Here is a 20698-nt window from a genome sequence, read left to right on the forward strand (position 1 = left end):
GCAATTTGGGTGAGTAATATCACCATTAAATTTCAGTTTCTACATCTGTAAAATGGTTGTGATTTTAATATGAACCTCATAGGGATCTTGTGAGGGTTATATAAATAAGCACATGAAAAAAGCTTCAGCTTAGTGCCAGAAGCTTAATGTGTGAACATTAATGTAATATACCTACTGCTCTTTTGTTAATATTCTAGTTACTGTTATTTTTTTCATATGGTAAACATAATAAATCTTGGCTGTTGCTATCACTCTTGAAGAAGAGTAACAAAACATTAGCAAATTTCTGACTTAATATTCCTGAAGTTGTTTTTGGAATCTGTCATTGCTCCTAACTATTTATCTGGGTCCATTAAAATGGGCAGTTCGTCTCACATTGCCTTATTTTTTTTTTCAGTTCCTTTTTATTTTACTGCTCTGCAGCATTTGATACTGCTAGCCAACTGTGTATTTCTCATAACAGTAGTCTTAAGCTTTAGGACCTTTCGCCTGTATTGGCTCACTCCAAGTTTCTATTTTTTATTTATAGTATTTTTGTTACGTGAATTTTTCTAAAATAATTCAAGTTTTCAACCCCACAAAACCTGAATTCACTTCTGCTGACACTTTACTTTTTAATATACAATTAAATTAAAATAAAATAGCTGGAGACTAAATGAAGAGTGGAAATTATTAACCTCCAAGCAAAGGATCTGATACATTGGAAAGGCTAGGCCTGCAGAGATGAGGATTGATGGAGTCAGAGTTCTTTTAAAGTCAAAGACTAGGAATTGTCTCTTTATCCTATTAAGAAAGCAACATTTCTGACTATTACTGACTGACTGGTGACTTCTAACTGGATGTGGTCTGCTGTGTAAATGAGTGCCCACTTTGGGATTAGGGATGGGATTCTGCAGGAGTTGGGATTATGTTGTCCAGGCCATTCTGCATCAATATCAGCGGTAGATTGGTCCCTGACCAAAGTTCATCAACACTAAATTCCCTGTCCTCTTCTAATTTTTTTGTGTCTTATTAGTTGAGTTACTTCTGAGACGCCTAAAATTTTTTCCCCTCATTTTATCTCATAAATATGGAAGCTCTTATTAATCCCAACATCATCTGGTCTCTTCTCCTTCTATGACCTATTTCTAAATGATCTTATTCCTTCATTTGTTTTATTTTAATAATTCTCCAATCATAATCCCAATAAAGAGATTGCCCTTATTTATCATTTGCCCTTTTCACCATTTTTTTTTACCTTAAACATTCTTTCTGGATTCATTTTCCTATAGCCTAAATTAAAGTATTTAGAAATTCTATTTATGGGAATTGAAATTTCAGTTTCCCTAGAAATGTCCTTTTGTTTTACTTAATGAAATACAATTCTGCTGTGTATTAAATTCCAGGCTATCAGTTTTCTTTCTTTTTTAGCATTTTAAGATTTTATATGCTGCCTTTTGGTTTACATGTTGCTATTGAGAAATCAGCAATCATTTTAATTTATATTCCTTGTGGATAACCTCTTTTCTTTCTGGCTACTTTTAAGATCTTCTCATTGTTTTAGTTGTTCTGCACTTGCATTATAATGTGTATGACACTGGATTTCTTTTTATTTATTTGGATTAGGAGTCACTGGATTACCAGAACCTGGGGATTGAGGCTTTTCATTAATTCTAGAAATCCTCAGTCAACATTTACTTGAATCTTTCTGATTCTCTCATCTCTTTTTCAGGTATTCTGATTAAATTTATGTTAGACACTTTCACACTATTTTCCAAGTATCTTAGTTTTTCCATCCTACTTTTTTCTTCTTTTCTAATATGTCCTGCATTCTACATAATTTCCTCAACTCTTACTGTGCCGTTGATCCCTTCAGCAGCATCAAATGTGAGATTTTACCATCTTTTGAGTTTCTATTTTTCAATTGTATTACTTTTTAGTTCCAAAGGGAGTGTGTGTATATATATATATATATATATATATATATATATATATATAAACATTATTTGGATATTTTAAATACCTCCTCATTCCTTTTTCATACTTTATGTATTCCCTTTAATTTCTTTAAGCATAATAATTCATCTTATGTTTTGAATCTAAAAATAGAAAAATCTGCAGTTTTTGTGAGCATAATTCTATTCATTTTTTCTGCCGACTCAATCCCACCAGTGTTCTCTAACTTTTTATTAAAGAATAAAGGCAGAGAAATTCTAATCGGTAATGAATTACAGAACCAACTAATCTCAACCCAAATAAATAAAAAGAAACCCACATGGAGACATATAAAGATGAAAAAGCAGAACAATAAAGCAATTCTCTAAGCAGAAAAATGTAGTTTTAATGAATCTTGGTTTAATTAAGCTAAATCTAGAAAATTCTAGCCACTGCCCATAGCAAAATGCCTTCAGAAGAACAATGAGTTTTGCCAAAGTATAATATCAGTATCTTACTTTTAAGAATCTCTATCCTATTTTCCAGCTCAGGTATGCCTTTAGACAATTGGGCTTTTTTTTTTGTTGTTGTTTGCTTTTGTTTTTTAATGACAGCAGAAAATTCCTTTAGATGTATATCTCTTCGGGTTTTCAATACTTGGAATGTTCCAACATTATTATATTATGGCTATATTTCTGAAAATGGAACTCAGAGATAGATCCTTTTTTTCTAGTTTTATTAATGTATGATTGAAAACATTATATATATTTAAGGTATATAATGTGATGTCTGATCTGTGTATAGATGGTGATTATCTTTAAGTATAGTTACACAGTTGTCATCCACCAGCAAGTTTAGTTTACAATAGAACACATGTACTCATACATTGCTGACTTTTCCCCCCTCACATCAAGCTATATGGATGCAAATCATTTGTCTTGTCTATGTACACTATTATTTTCTAAAGTGGGCTGGAGAACTGGGCATAGGAAATGTAACTATTTTCAAATTTGTAGAAAATAAACGACTCTCTAGGTTAGAGTAATTTTCCATTTCCATGTATCCTACAGTGTTCACAAATTTCAGTGGATTATAAAAATGGCATTTTTGTATAATTTTTCTTCTCTAGAGTTGCCAGCATAACTACTATGAGGACGCAAAAGCCTATGGATTCAAAAATAAACTAATTATAGTTGCAGCTGAAACAGCTGGAAATGGATTGTATAATTTTATTGTTCCTCTCAGGGCATATTATAGACCAAAGAAAGAACTTAATCCCATAGTACTTCTATTGGATAACCCGTAAGTATATTTTAAAATACAGAAATGAGACAAAGATTTTTTAATATTATGTCAGAAATAACTTATTTTAATTTGCTTATAATACTTTAAATCAGTTACATTATGGCACATGATTCATCAGGAGATATATTCTGCAGGATGGAACAAAACAAAAATGGGATATGGTTATAGTTCACAAGTACTACTTAAAGCATCACTGGCATACTCTGAGCTTTTTATTTAAAACTATTTTGCAAATGGCCATCTACTCAATAATCAGTGGGAAACAAGCCACTGAAATAATTACAGTAATTTCCTTTAAATTAATCAACTGGCTTGGAAAATTCTCTGCCAAAACTGGACAATTTTGTTGTTTCTCTAAAGAACCATTAATTATCAAAGAAGTATGTTCATATTAATGGTCCACTTTTACATGTTATAACATGAAACATTTTCATAATTTATGGTGTTTCTTCTAGTAAAGCATACATTCTATAATGTGATATGAATAATTAATATTTTATCATGTTCATTTATTTTAAAATGATATACTTTTGTGAAATAAGACTAAGCATTTCCAAATCCTCATGCAAATACAAATATAAACCACTAAATGCTATGGTCAAATCCATTGTATCCTAAAATTATGATATTCTTCTCTGTGACTCAGAATTAGTAGCAGGTGGTTCTTAGATTAGTTCCGTACTTTAGGACCTTCCAACACTACTCTTTATTTATTTATTTCCAAAGTGAAACAAATTTCAGGATAAACTACATGAAACCAAAATCTATTGCCTTGCCTTTAGGCCTTTAAAATTTTCAAAAGAAAGTTCTCAAAAAAAAAAAGTCTCTAATATATTATAACTTCATTGCTTATAATATTCCTCTGAACATCATCAATATCATGACACTCACTGATGTATTTTTAGCATGATTATCACAATTATAATCAATTCTAAAAATGAGCATACCTGGAGAGGTTTTAGTTCAATAATTGTCAGGTCAAATAACTCCATTATTTGTTTGATACCACTTTGGCATATAAGGAAAGGTGAAGATTTAGATCCCATAGATACTTGGATCCAATGTGAAAAATAGAAACACATTATAACAAATCCTATGAGAATAAAAGAGGTATTGTGGCATGATCTCGGTGACAGAATGGTTGTAAATTGCAAACAGTGCAACACTTAATACCAAGACCTCCAGGGCCTTTAACCATATCCTTAATTCTTGAACTTTTCTGGTAGAAATCTCTGAGGGACTAGTGGAGCTGGGGCAAGAGAGATGCTCAGTTAATGATGTGAATTAAAATGTGTCAGGTCTTTGTTCATTTCGCTTATGCTGTGTTCACTCCCCTAGAAATAAGTTTTTAGTTATGAGCATTTACACACTGATTGCCTTAAAGCTACCCCATCTGGTATGACTTGGATCAAAGTGGATCAACTCATGCCCAGAATTCAAAAAAATAAAAAGACTTGGGATAAAAAAGAAGTGAAACTATACTTATATCACCCCTTTGGTAGAGCAAAGGGTTAAAACTGTGCTTTCCCCTGCTTTACATTATTTCAAGATAAAAATTTCTTGTGCTGATATGTAAACCTTCCAAAAGAATCAGACTTTCCAAAATTGGGAGTGGAGTTTGCTGCACAGAACAGAGATATAGTCTTTTCTGTTTCTAGCTCCAGTTTTACTAAGTAATCCCATTTCAGAATCAGGAATCCCCTTTATTTATTATTATTATCATTATCTCAATGACCAGGGAGCAATACCTAGAGAATCCTTGACATATGTATTTTATGAATATTTTGGAATAGCTAGTATAGTCAGGCCTTGCTACTTGGTTTTGAATAAAGAAGTACTGAAAATGCCAGATTACTGAATGATTGATCTGTTTATTATAATTATAAAGTGGTTGTTTCTACTGCCTTAAATCCTGAATCTAATCTAGCATAGAAAAACCTGAAAACTGTTTCCTTGATAACAGACAAATTGCTTAATATTTCTTTATAAATAAATCTGTAGCTTTAATCAGAGAATTTTGTCAATGAGGCCATATAGATCATTTAATAAAATTAGCATTTATTATCTGCACCGTCACTTCCTATAATAACTTAAGCATTTACTACAAGTCAGACATCTAGACACTTCACCTTTATTTTCCATTTTATTCCCATTAAAAATGTAACCATTTATATCATGATGATTTATCCTCAGAGAGATGTATCAAGCACCTTAAGATCTCAAAACTTGCAAGTTACAGTGATAACATTTAAACAAGACAAAGTGTATTAACTGGTTATATTACTGCTTCTTACGGAAGACAAAACATACCCAAAGAAATTAAATGCCTTTTTAAAGGTCAATTCTAGGATTAGAACATCCTATGCAAGTCTTAGTTTATTGTTCTTTCAACTATATAATCTTACCTAATGTATGGGGTTTTATATATGAAAAAAATGCTTGTCGATTTTTTAAAAAACAAAGCTATATTTTAATTTTAGATTATTTTACATTAAAATACCCCTTTGCTCTTCTAAAGACTTCCATTTTGGACTACAGCTGTCACCATCCTATTATTTGGTAGATGATTTTTGTTTGGTTTGAGTTTATTTATTTTGTGGGTAAGGACAGAATGCTTACTGTAAAATGTGTTAGCTTCCTGTGCTCTTTCCAAAAGTGGTATCTAGCATTTTTATTAGTTGTTCTCTGTTACTTTGGTCAAAAATGAAGACACAGAAGTTAAACACTAATAAATAATGTTTTAAGATGTTTTATGCAATCCTTTTTTTTAAATAATGAAAAACCTGTTGCTCTGCTGTGCTCTGCTAATATTTTTCAGTCTATTCTACAATAGTACAAAGAAATATGATGCTTTCATTTTTAAAATATTTTAAGAATTTTACTTGAATAATTGTATGCACTTCTAAATTATTAGTTTTATTTTAAATTCACATGTGAATTGCTGAAAATGTTATTCTATATATTGATATTTAAGAAGTTTGGTTGAAAGACAGTTAACAATATAACATAAACAATAACAAAAGTCTTAAGTATGGGGTTTTAAAGTGTAGGTTAAATGTACAATATCATGTACATAATAGATCAAAATAAGAGTTCCAAAGAGAATGCCTTCTATTTTTTTTTTTAAGATTTGTTTATTTATGCATACAAGATCTGGGGTGTAGATCAGAGGTGTGGCGGCGGTGGGGGATAAGGGGATTCACCAGAGATAGAGTGGGAAGCAGAACAAGCAGATTGACTGAAATACACTGCTAATGGGATCAGCGGGTGAGACAGGAGAGGCCTACTGTGCCATGTGGGTCAGCACCCTGGCTGGGGATCAAACTTGTGCTGCAGTGGCTGCCAATAGCTTCATAGTGCTGAGATTTAACTCTTGCACCACCAAGAATGCCTTCTAGATCTCGTATGGAAATTAAGTAAAGCAAGTCACATTGGAAAACATCCTACGCTTAGTACTGGACCATTAGAGCTGGTCTTAGTTCCGATTGGTTGGCAGTATGTTCTAAACCATCTGTTTTTGTGCTATACTGATTTTTAAAATTTGATTACCACATCAACCTTAAGTATCATGTGGTCATGTGATCATACCATTTCATCTGGGAAATGGAAATGAGATCTAAAACTTTGAACTATACTACCCAAAGCTACATAAAGTTGAGGCAAAAGATCCAGGTATATATTCCTGATTTTCACATCTTGTCACACTATCCCTTTATTAAATCAATTTTCCTTTTGAATAGAGTGCCAAGTAAACTTCAGCTTATTTCAAAAGTAATGATAGAATGTTGGGTGATTGTAAAGATATTCAAATTTTGGACTCCTGCAGATCTAAGGTATAAGCTTACCCTTGTGATAGAACTGTTGCATGTTATTTAATATCTACAAACCTCAATTTTCTCATTTATAAAATGAGTAGAACACTTGTCTTAATAGATTACTTTGAAAGTATATTAATAATGTATATGAAACACTAGGGCAAAAGCTGAGTCATAAGAGGAAGTCAGAAAATGTCAGTTTCCCTTCTACCAATCAAAAAATTGATACTGTCACTATCACTATCCCAGCTGATGGGTATACTTGTGTAAAAATCCAATTTATCAAATAGAAAATTTATTTCAAATAGTTTAAATTAAATACATATATATGTACATATAAACATTGTATATACATATATATGGAAAATATATATATATATATTCCTTAAAAGTGGAACCATAAATGCTCTCAAAATACTACTCTCATAAAGATATACAGCATTCATTTACTGGATTTGAAATAGAGAAATTGTTCATTATAGCCATTTGTTCAATGGGGGATAATTTGAAAAATCCATGTAAAATTACGAGCTGTTTTTACTTCCTAGCAATTGCAAGTTAATTGCAAGTTAATTAAAACTTGTTTATAATGGCAGTTTTAATAGTGAAAGAGTTTTATACTCCTAAGTAGTAATCTTTCTTAATACAGTTACAGTTAGGACTCTTAGGAAGTACTCATTTCTTTTCTATTTACTAATGACAATTTCTTGTTGCATTTGTTGAATTTTTCTTTTATTATTTGTTAGCTCTAATTTGTTTTGTTTTTACCTATGCATATTTATTTTGCCCTATATCTATAGTCTTTTCATGTTTAGTTTCTCTTATTTGAAATACACATTCATATGTTAAGCAAACTTGATTTATGACTCATATATTGAGAAACAGATTTTTAAATATTTATTTCCTACATGTTAAATTTTTTGATGAGTTTTATAGTTAAATCTGTCACCCATTTCACCACTTTTCCTTAATGTAATTTTAAAGATAGACCGTACCAGTTAGATTTTTAAAACTATGTACTTTTTACTCTATTGTATTTATGGTTTTAATTTTTTATGTTCCACTCTTCTTCTGTGTCAGATTTGTGGCATTAAAAAATAGAGCCTCTTCTACTTTTATAGTGTTTTGTGTTTTCATGTGAAGTTTTTCAATAATGATGCTCTCAATTTAAACATTATACTTACAATTAACTGTTTCTCAATAGCTAGAAAGATTAGTCTATTAAGAGGCTATATTATTTATATTACTTTTTAATTACTAAGCAGTATAGTGCCATAAACACTGTTGCCTTTGTTTTTAAATTAGTCAACATGTTACGTGTAAGTATACAATTGATTTATTCTTTGTATTTCAGGTTTCCTTTAAACCACCTTTATCAATAAAAGTAGTGTGATTCTATTTGTTTCACAAGTTAACTTTTTCAGATTAAAACATATATTCTAATGTATATTTTGGCTATACCCAAATCTCTGTGTTTCTTATAGTACAAGTTAACATGATACTCTCTTTTGCATATGCTTGAGTATATTAAGATGTCCATTATATAAAATACTTGGGATACGTATATGTTCAGTAAATAGGTGCATGAAAGAATTATCAACTTTATAAAATGAATGCAGTGGATTAAGTGATTTCGGAGGAAGTTTCCAGGTTTATGATTACTCCAAATATGCATATAAGTAAAGATTTCAGTTATAGTAAATATTTGCTCAATAGTAAATAGTCAATCAATAAATTAAAAGGTGAATGACTTTCAATTTAGTTTTACATCCTATATTGTATAGATATATCAATATTTATTGCTTGATATTTTGATGTATTAAGGTGCATGTTGTTACTCTACATAGCCCTCAGAGAAAGTTGCTTTTAATAGGAAAATGAATTGAGCTCCCTATACATTGGGTCATATAATAGCCTTACTTTCTCTTTTTAAAAGTCTTTATTTCCATGAATAACTTTTAAACTCATTACTAAGATTTTGTTAGTCACAATTAAGAGTAGCAACTTAGTATTTGTCATAGAATTATGCCATAATGTTTCTGATTTACAGAGCAGAAATACAACTTGTTTTTATAATCCTGACTGCATTGATTTATTCATAACAAGTACAAATGATATTTTCTAATTAATGTTAAGGAAAAAGTCACTTAAAATGATTCTCATTGTTAGTGTTTTATTTTGGAAATGCAAACTAAGTCAACTTACTCCTTTCCCTTAGAAGTGCTGCCAGTCTTGTGACATTGTGTTTCATTTTGTAACCCATCTGCTACTTAGGCCAGATATGCATTTTCTGGATGCAATCTGTTGGTTTCCAATGGTTTACTACATGGTGGGCTCTATTGACAAGTAGGTAGCAAAATCTTTGGCACACTAACTAGTGTGGTGTCCTGTGGTTTGTCATGTGCTGTGCCCTTGTTGCATGATGAGTGTAATTTACTGTTTCAGTATTGCAAATATGAAAATAGTTTGCATGTAGAGCTTATGTTCTCGTGTTATACATCTTATATTCAAAGTTTCTAAGCAGTAATGTATTATTAAATTAAAACCTATCTTACTGCATGCCAATTTTTGTCAATTTTGTTAAGTTTCTAAAGCTATTTCAGTTTTGTGTTGTCTACAATAGTAGCATTATTACTATTGACACAGTGGTAAAGGAAATCTAGAAGTTCAACATTGTGATTCATTAATATCATTGTCATAACATAGAAATCTTCAAAATAATTTAGAAATGCTCATTGTAGCCGGATTTATGTGTTAGAGCATTTCCTTAAGTGTTTACTCTTCCCAGCAGTATATCAGAGTCTGTACTTTCTAAAATATTTATTAATTTCAGCTCCAAAGTGTGCAGTGCATTAGTATTAAATATAAATTATCTTATGTGCACCAACATATTATTAAAAATTAAAAACTTAAAAGATCATAAAATTGTTATGCTTATAATACACTTTTTACAATTTTAAAAATATCAGCCAGAGCTTTTAAAATAAAATGCTGAAAGTTATCAATTGTGAACATCATCCTGTGGATGTTGAAAAAAACAGTTTTGTAACTTTGAAAGTATTTATTGACTGTGGGTTGGATACCTTAAAGGTCAAACAGTAATATGTATATTTAGCCTCACTCTATGCTAATGTGACTCATGTTATCATTTGTGAGAAATACTAACCAACTATCTAAATGTGGTTAGATGAACTAAAACTATTTCTAAATCCATGAAAGTAAAATCAACCCTTATTTTATCACTAATAGCATTACCTAGATATTATATTCTATTAAAATTCATTAGAAAAAAAAAGTTTAAAAGATAAAAAATAAATCTTCCTTCTGCTCTTTCTGATATTAATTGCAAAATAAATTCTTCCTCTATAAAAGTATTTATGTTAAGGAAAACAACTGAGAGGATCAGATTCCTAGAATTAGAGATGATAGTTATTGAAGCTGGTCATTGGCAAAAACTGTTCTTTCACTTGTGTTTGAAATGTCTTTAAAAGCAGAAAAAAAATAAGCAAAGCATTTAATGGGTTAAAACACTCACAAATAACCCATTATATTTATACATTCACATTTTAGTTCTCCTTAGGAAAGAAAATCTTAAAGTGTAAAAAGTGAGGCATTGCCAATAAGATTATCTGAAGCTATTTTTAATCCATATGATTTTTTTCCTTAGGCAGCCATCTGGTGGCTGAACTGCGTAAAACAACCTTGCTTATTGGCCTCGCTTTGGGTTTCTTGGTTTTACTTTGTTTTGTTTCCTTTCAAATGCTCTTAATTTGCTGATCAATTGTTTATATAAGTATATAATTTTGTTTTTAAATATAAGATGTATTTATTTATTACATCCATCATCAACTATGTTGTTGGAAATATAACTTCTTACCCCAGTATGTGCTATTGCTTCACTCACACTCCACCAAACACCAGTGCGAATACCCTATCAACTTCCTTCCCCTCTCCTCTCTGCCCCCTCATCCTTTATGGTAATCTCTATAATTTTCAAACAACATAAGACCTGCAATCATAAAATACATAAAAGAAAACAGGTGCTATACTCCTAGACATCAATTGCAATGGGAAAAGCACCAGCTTTGTAGACAGGATAAAGGGGAGAAATTATGACAGATAGTTATAACAATAAATTAGTAACCTAATAAAAAAGAAAAAATAAAAAGATAACATTAGAATATATATAAAGAATAATTCAAATTTAAAATATAGAGCAAACATGTTTCTTCATGGTTTAGGAATGTCATTCCAATTTTATGTATTTTCTATGGACAAATCCATTTAATAATAATTACTAAAATTATTTTTGAAGGTTATGTGTCAATTACAGGAGCAAATTTTTTAATATAGAGTAAATTGATGCATATAGTTATAGGGAGCTGTTAGATATTTAACATAGGTATCCTCATAGTAAAAATTTTGTCAGATATTACCTTCAACTTCATTGGTTTATTGATGATGAAATACTCACCTTTCCTATCATAACTTTTATCTCTATATCCTACTCCATAAAGCTTACCTTCTACCACCTTATCTTTCCATTTTCCTGTCTAGATAATTGTAATATTTTTTAAATGGGAAAAAAAATTTGTAATACTGAAATATGAGAATGTAAAAATTATAATAAGGTGGGTTGAAGACATTTTTAAGGCATAATTTTTATGGACCATATCACATTCATTTTCTACCTACCTCTTTCCTTTTTAGATGTATTTTAAGCAATGTAAGAACAATTACGATGAATTTCCTAGATAAAAGGAACACCCAAGTATTCTAGAGATTTAAACTTGGTCACCATATTGGTTAGATGTTATGGCCCTGGCCCCTCTCACCATAGGAAATTTATTTGGAATAACATTCTGTTTCCACAGTTTTAGCCATAAAATCTCTGCCACAGAACATTGTTCCTGATTCAAGCGAAATATTTTTTCTGGACTACTCCTGGGGATCTTGGACTCAAAGCTTTGGTAATACTCTCTCGCCTTATAACAGAGTAAGAAATCCTGCCTCCTGCCTTCCCATGAAAGGAAAATAGTTCCCTCTAACATGACCTGGCTAATTGAACCAGTCATACACTTGGAAAAGATCCTCAGGGAAATGCTTCTTCAATTTAAGGATATAAAAGGAACAGCTGTTCTTTAAGTTTTACACTACCTATTTTAAATCAGAAGATGTCAAAATCAATTAGCCCAAATTATATGTCTTCAATTAGCTCTACCTAAAACATTCTTGTTCAAGTTTAGTGTCCTTATCAAATTCAGTCCTATTTTTCTAATTTGAATTAAGTAGAAACAATAAGAATATGTCTTCCCTTGTGTAAGCTTTCATGAACATTTTCTTTTAATTCAGTGAGAGAATGCTAGGTAAAGTCTTTATCAATGATAGGGGAAAAGTCTGACTAGATCACAACTGATAGGGATTCGTATCCTCATTTATCAATTAATTTATACAGCCAAAGAAATCAGGTTAGCCAATCACTTGCTCAAAAAATAAAGGCTGGCTAAATGAACAGTAGGCTTGAAAACAACTGATCTTCATTTATTTCACATGCTCTTGGCTGTGTAGAACCAATCTATAACAAGTAGCTCTTACACCAAAACATAATAGACATTTAAAAATAAATATTTCATATTTTATATTTATTAGGCTTGACTATCTAAATTACCACAATAATATTCATTTCTATCTCTTTTTACCAAAAGCTCCTTAGGGATAAAAAATGTAGATGTCATGTCTTTGAAATAGTGCATTAACTGAAAAAAATAACAAAGTCCAACATGTTCTATTTCAATTTGATTGCACAATGGATGTACTCCACTTGTTATTTATATCATTCATAATTATTATTAAAAATTCTTAGTGCATATCCTTTTGTACAGTTGAGATTTAATGAAACATGAAGATCCCCAAAACACATATTATTTCATATCAGTACAGAATACTGTATTATAATCCCCACTAACATCTGCTGGTGCACACTCTGTGAGAGCCACCTATAAATGCAGCCATTACAAGTGCAGGGGTTAAATGAGTTTGACACTGATCCTAACACTGAGATTTATTGAAAGTCCATTTTTCTCTGTTGATTTTTATCAAAGTCTAGATGATTTACTCAGGTGTGGAGTGACCTTCGCTGCCAACATGGTAGTTGTGGACAAAGAGAGCACCATGAGTGCGGAGGAAGACTACATGGCCGATGCCAAAACGATTGTGAACGTGCAGACCCTTTTCAGGTAAATATCTGAATAGCCCAGTCAAGTTGTTTACGTAGTGCCAAACATCTGTGGAATATTTGAGTGTGAATGTGTGTATGAGGAATGAACATGAAATTCCTACAATGAATTTATGTTTATTCGTTTAATCCTACAACCATTATCACCACCTGATATGTGACTTGCGTTAGATAAAGTCAAATTTCTAATAGTTCAGGAATGCTCTTAAAAATTAATAGAATGATAAATCTGTTTTCTTGTATAATTTAACAATAGATTTTTTAAGAAATCATGCACAGTAGCAGATGTGATTTCTTGTAGAAAAGGGATATTCTAATTTTGATTGCTGTGCATAGTAGTGACCAAAGTTATACTTTCATATACTGGATAACTAGGATACAACAATTACAAGGCTGTAATTTACCCATGTTAGGAGAAAATTATAACCTTAACCTCAACTCACTCTTTTCCTGTCTTTTGTTAGTTGAATTCACCCAGATAGGAATTCTCTTTATCTTCATCTTCTGGTAAGAGTAAGCAATCTTTACCAGAGGAAAGTACATGCTGTAAGCAAAGTCAAAGTCATCTACAAATCAATACATCTGTGTCATTTGGCAAGATTCTTCCTAAAATGATTTTTAAATTAAAGTATCTAAAAGACTATGTTTTTAGGCATTTTGCTTTGTCTGTTTAGTTTTGCAGATACCTAAGACAGCTTTAAGGCTCTGAACCTCCAAAACATGAAAGTCAATATAAGAATGAATTCTATTATCATCTCCCCTCTACTTTCTTATCATCATTTTGTGGTAAAGCATATGTTGAGGGTTATTATGTACTTATAATTTGAGTTCAGAATTCAAAAGAGAGAGCTACATGAGTCCCGCTTAAGTTGACTATGACATTAAGGCGAATTACTTTCCTTCTCGAAACATCAATGTCTTAATCATTTTGTTTGTTAGCTTATGACTGAGGGGCATCCCGGAGCCCCACACATAAGAAGTACATGCTGTAAGAGGGATTCTGCCATCCACAGTACAAAGACAAAGGGAGCAGACTTTCAGTGTGAAAGATCTTTAATAGAATTATTATAATAGAAAGAGGAGGGGAAAAGTATATTCCTAATAATAATTTCCCATTAAAACCCTTAAAATTATCTATCCCCTCGTGGGCAAATGCCTAGCCAAATATGACTGAGCCTAAGTGGGGACTCAGAGGCCTAACACTTGCCACAAATCTAAGGTACCTTCTGGCAAGAAACCACAAAAAGGAATGAAGGGACTGGGTAAGTCTAGGACAGAAGGAGAGTTGCACAAATACAAATTAGGATAATGGTCTCCATTCTCTCTGCCAAGGACAATCTCCCCATGTGCCTTTCACCCTCTGGTCTCTTTAAGTTCTTCTACATGTCTCTCCTCCCTTTGTCTCTCAAAGTCTCTGGGTGCAAGTCAAATTCAGGGAAGCAAGAACCCCCAGAGCTCACCTGCCTCCTGTGTGATATAGCTTCACCTGGCTGCTCAGCTCCACCCCTATTTCCCAGTAACTACCTTGCTCAGGAAGTAAGTGGGGGAGGGGAAAATGGCACCTCTCCTTCATAGAGGTGTGTCTGCAAGATTTTAAGATATGTATTGGCTTAACACATGCCTGGTAGCCTACATTTAGTAAATTATTAGCTATTATAAATTTTTTAAAGATTTATTTATTTATTTATTTATTTATACAAGCACTGGGTATAGTCAGAAGTGTGGGAAGGTGAGAGAATTCACCAGAGCCAGAGGGGAAAGCAGAGCAGGCAGACTGACGAAGCACACTGCTGAGGGGAGCAGCGGGCGGCAGGAGAGGTCTGCATACCATGTGGGACCCTCGCTGGCAGCTGGGGATCGAACCGGCACTGCAGAGGCTGCAGGCAGCTTCGCAACCCAGCACTCAACTGCTGCGCCACCGGGGAGGCCCTAGCTATTATAATTATTAACAAAATAATGATCACTTTTATGTGACATACGTTGAAACAATATGCTGTAGCAACATGTAGATTTCATGTAGCACAACCATCCCAGAAGTTCCAGCAGACACTAATTCTATGAACTTAAGTATGTATATCTCATCTATAAAATGCATAAAATGATTAAACTTTCTTGCAATATTCATGCAAAAATGGGGAAATCAGAGGCGTAATTAATCTGTCATAACTTCTGGAAAGCCTACCCTGAACTCGAGTAAGAACGTCTTCCATAAGGAGAAATATACTTTCTAAAGTTAGTGGCAATTCATTTCTAATATAGCTAAGTAGCAATTGATCTATATTGAATAGTACTGTTGAGGCCCAGAGGAAATCATCTCTTACTTAGCGGGTAATCAAACAAGCATGATGCATATGTACATGTAAGATGACATAACTAAAAATACTGACTCTGATTAAGTTTAAGTATGATAATTATACCTTTATATAATACAAAAATATTTTAACCTTTTTTGATTAGCTATGGTTTTATATTGTAAAAGAGTCAAAATAGTTTTCCATCTACCCTTTGAGGTTCTTGACTGAGACACCCTTTGTAATTTAAAAAACAAAAACAAAAACACAGACCTCCCTGGTGGCCAGGGGATAAGTCTCAACACTATACCATGAAGACCCACTGGGACGGCTGGCCTGATTTTGATCCCTTGCCATGAGGTAACCCACATGGCACAGCATACCTCTCCTGTTTTACCCAGTGTTCCCCTGTGCAAAAATAAACAAATAAAATCTTAAAAAAAAATTACAGGAGAAAAACAGAAATTTAATAACATGTGCCTCCTCTATACGTGGGAAATATCCAGGAAAACTCAGCAACTCCATCAAAAATGGCCCAAGTCATCACTTGAAATGTCATCTCCAGTGAAAGACAAAAGCAGTTGGTAGGGACTGGGGAAGCAGTTATGGGAGGCTGTGAGGAAAACAGTTAATTAAGGGTAAGGTTGTTAAACAGATTTTACTCCATGCCATCTCCATTGATGAGTTTCTAGAAATTGGCCAACCTTCATATCCTCATATAGAGAGGGAGACACAGGTGGAGATTTTCTGATAAATGGAAATGTCTCTTGCAAAAGGGTAAGTTCTCAATTTTGAGAATTTTTTCTGTGTTTATGGTTTCTTTAAAAAAAAAAAAAAGATTTATTTATTTATGTATGCATAGGCCAGAAATGCAGAAGAGTGGGAGAATTCACGAGAGACAGAGTGGGGAACAGAACAGGGAGCCTGACCAAAACACACTGCTGAGGGAAGCAGCTGGCGAGACAGGAGAGGACTGCTTCGCCATGTGGATCGCTCTCTGGCCAGCCGGGGATCGAGTTCATGCTGCAGAGGCTGTGGATTGCTTCGTAGTGCAGTGCCTAACCCCTTGCACCACCAGGGAGGCCCCTGTGTTTACAGTTTCTTAAAAAATAACTAGCTCAAAAGGATCCCATGTTCACAAGGCATATTCTGGGGCAGTATATTCTGTTTCTTTTCAATAGAGATGAAGTTTTAAATGTAGGAGATGTCTCATATGTATCACGCAGTTGGGGCCCAGGGGTGCTGAGTTACCCCGGGGTACTTGACTTCTACACAGGAAGAATTCTTGCAGAAGTCAGTCGAGTGGGTTAGAATTGAAGCTTTACTGTGTGAGAGGACTCTCTCAAGAGTGAGTATGGGCAGATGCAGAGGAGAGTCATGCCTTGGGCCTTAAGGCTGCTGATATAAATACTTGCTTAGTTTGAGGGGCAAAGGCTAACAGACTGGATGCTGAATGGGTTTTGACAACTTTTGCTTAATAGAGAGGCAGGAATTTACAGATGAGAGAATGGGTTTTGGCCAATTATGTTTATCAAAAGCGCATGACCTAGGCCTAACCTGTTAGATAAATATTTGCCAGAGATTATAGCATATTTATATTTGTTTTAATGTTTATACTAAATTGTAGTCTTACACTGACTTTTCATGTATCTCTTTATGTCTGTAAACCTGTGTATTAATTTAACTCCCTTGTTACTCAAAAACATCATTCCCAGTCACCAGGACAGATAAGAATGTACAGTGTAAAAATAAAAAAAAAAAAAAGAACATACAGTGTAGCACACTAACAAGAATGTAATATTTTAAGATATTGTAAACATTTTCAAGATTTGTATGTTCTTATGTTGTTTTGCTTTAATATGCAAAAGCAACTAGTCTCAATTCTCTCAGTATTCTGTGAAATAAGTTTACAATATGCCTTTTATTTTTGTATTGGTTCACACTGGGCATGTCAAAAATATTTATTAAGAATTAATTCAGGGGACCTCCCTGGTGGCCTACGGGTAAAGTCTCAACGCTACCACCATGTTGGCCCTCTACTTCTGCCTGAGTTTGATCCCCAGCCAGGGAGCTAACCCACATAGCACAGCAGACCTCTCCTTAATAGTGTATTCCAGTAGATCTGCCTGTACTGCTCCCCACTCTGTCTCTGGTGAACCCTCTTACACCCTGTACTTCTGGCCTACACCCCAGTTCTTCTGTGCAAAAATAAATAAATAAAATCTTGGAAAAAAAAAGAATTTTGGCAGAGAATATTTCACTGATATCTTACATCTCATAATCATAATATAAAGTGATTATAAGAAAGCTTTAAATAGAACAATTTTTATCACTTTATTTTTTTATTTTATATATTTTTATATCATTTTTCATTTTTGCACAATATATGTATTTTCATCTTGGTTATAGGCCCCACACAATTCCCACCCCCCTTGTTTTGATCCTACCCCCTTCTGCAACCCCCCCCCGTAGTGTGTCTCTGGTTTATAGTTGCTTGTTGATTTTGATTTTTACTTTATTATAATTAGTTTTTCTCCTGGTCCCTTATTTAGTTTTTCTAAATTCCTGCTGTAAGTGAGACCATCCGGTATTTTTCTTTTTCTTTCTGGCTTATTTTGCTGAGCATGATCCCTTCCAGCTCCATCCATGTTGCTGCAAATTTCATTAGTTTATCTTTTTTGATAGCTGAGTAATATTCCATTGTATATATGTACCACATCTTCTTGATCCAATCATCTATTTTTGGGAATTTGGATTGTTTCTATAGCTATTATAAATAGTGCTGCTATAAACATAGGGGTACAGGTGCCCTTTTGAATTAAAGGTAAATATCTCAGAGTGGAATTGCTGGATCATATGGAATCTCCATCTTTAGCAGACTGAGGAATCTCCACACAGTTCTCCATAGTGGTTGGACCAGTTTGACTCCCACCAGCAGTGCAGGAGAGTTCCTTTTTCTCCATATCCTCGCCAACATTTGTTGTTGCTAGTTTTTTTAATATGTGCCATTCTCACTGGCATAAGATGGTATTATTGTAGTTTTGATTTACATTTCCCTGATTACAAGTGATGTTGAACATTTTTTCATATGCATATTGTCCATTTGCATTTCCTTTTTGGAGAAGTTTCTTTTTCGCTCTTCTGCCAATTTTTTAACTGGATTGTTTGCTTTTTTTTTTGTTGAGTCTCAGCAGCTTTTTGTAGATTTTTGTAATCAGTCCTTTATCATTCGTGTTGTGTGCAAAAATTTTCTCCCAGTTGGTGGAGTGTCTCTTTGTTTTGGTTACTGTGTCTTTTGCTGTACAGAAGCTCTTTAATTTGATGTACAACATTTTTTAATTACAATATTACTGCCTAGGAAAAAAAAGACATAATTTTATTTCTAAAATATTCTGTAATCAAATGTATTTTGGGTCATAGTGAGTCCCAGAAATAGGTTTATAGTGTCAACATTTTAAAGTTACAAAATCAAATCTATTAGACAATCACATTTCTAAATATAAAATATTACAATTGAATACAGGTAATACATTATAGATACAAAGGACACTGCAATAAAACATTTCATCATTTATTATTTATTTCTAGATTTTTCACTAGGTGGCAGACTTAGATAATGTATTGTTTTTCAGTTTAATATAATATAAATGGTGTAAGTTCATATATAAAAAAAATGGCACATTACATAAATTGTGTTGTCCTATCTAATTTCAATTCTGTAAGTCAGTTAAATATATGACCAGGTCACTCAATCATATGACTAACTTTTACTAAGATCTCAAATATATCTGGCTGCATGGAACTAAATTTCTATTTGATAGGTGTTAGAAAAAGATGATAAGCAAGAGTCCAAATAATCACAAATTTATACAAAGTTAGATAATACATGAAAAATAAGTCATTATTTCTAAAAGAAAATAAAAAATTTCCAAAAGAGCATGAATATAGGTTACATTATCTAAATAATTCTTTTTTTTAAAGATTTATTTTTATTTATACAAGAGCTGGGTTACAGGCCAGAGGCACAAGAGAGTGAGAAGATTCACCAGAGACAGAGCAGGGAGCAGAACAGGCAGAAGGACTGAAGTACGCTGCTGAGGGGAGCAGCAGACAAGACAGGCGAGGTCTGCTGCACCATGTGGGTATCTCCCTGGCTGGCCAGGAATCAAACCCACGCTGCAGAGGCTGCCAACAGCTTCACAAACTGCTGCACCACCAGGGAGACCCCTAATTAACTAAATAATTCTATGGAGTTTTATGTTCATTGACCCAACTTAGTACTATTATTTATTCATTTTATTTCCTTTCATCGAAGCTTGTAAAATAATATCTGTGGCTATACTCATATGAAGGTAAATATCTCCAGTGACACTGTTTGTTTTGAAATATTTATTAAATATTTATTAAATAAATTATTTTGAAACTACCAGATGGTGTGAAATTTGGCAGTAGGTGGCATTTCCTAGGCTTTGTGCCTTGGTGCCAGCTGCAAAATCAATTGATATTTTTCCATTAGGCCATTCTAATTTTTCAAAAGTTTCTGAAACAATGAACTTTAATTTATAAAATATGCTATCATTAGTGACATTTGAGCAAAAAGAATAGAGCATCTAAAAGAAGGTGGTAAGGAAATAAATAAGTAGTGTTATTCTATAAATAATGTTAACTTGCTGTAACTTCATCAAGATTTTATCTACTAAGCCAAAAACACACAAAAATTGAGAAAATACTTACTGTAATACTGAATTAAAGGACTATGAGGAGCACTGGGCCCTTAGAGTGCAACTGACTTTCTAGTTGTAATGATGTATTAAAGGATAAAACCATTCAGGGATTAGTTCAACCCTTTGTGTAATAAACAGTGCAAGTCACATGTTAGGGAGCCAATGTGGCAAGAATGATTCCAACTTTGGGCAATTTTAAAACTTCATCTCAATTCAATTTGAGAGAACCTTTAAATAATGGCTGCACTTTCAAAATACAGAGACTGAGGAGAAAAGTAGAGGAAAGGAACTCAGCTAAAGTACAAATGACAACATGAGAAAAGAAAAAAAGCTAAAAAATTTAACAACACTACTAAGAAACAGTATCTTCTGTATGTCAATGTGCTGTATCACAAAGCATATCTATAAAATTCA

General features: G+C 32.9%; 1 protein-coding gene across 3 annotated transcripts in view; it reads left to right on the forward strand.

Annotated features, from left to right (window-relative positions):
- The window catches only part of KCNT2 (potassium sodium-activated channel subfamily T member 2), a 304909-nt gene that overhangs the window by 243291 nt on the left and 40920 nt on the right, over window positions 1-20698 (forward strand). For all 3 annotated transcript variants that reach the window (XM_037496318.1, XM_054690179.1, XM_054690180.1), the window contains exons 19-20: window positions 3044-3216; window positions 13136-13270. In XM_037496318.1, the coding sequence (XP_037352215.1) occupies window positions 3044-3216; window positions 13136-13270 (308 nt within the window). The remainder of the gene's footprint in view (window positions 1-3043; window positions 3217-13135; window positions 13271-20698) is intronic.

Source organism: Talpa occidentalis, unplaced genomic scaffold (assembly GCF_014898055.3).
Source record: "Talpa occidentalis isolate TD23 unplaced genomic scaffold, MPIMG_talOcc4v2.1 talOcc4.8, whole genome shotgun sequence".
In the NCBI taxonomy this organism is placed as follows: Eukaryota; Metazoa; Chordata; class Mammalia; order Eulipotyphla; family Talpidae; genus Talpa; species Talpa occidentalis.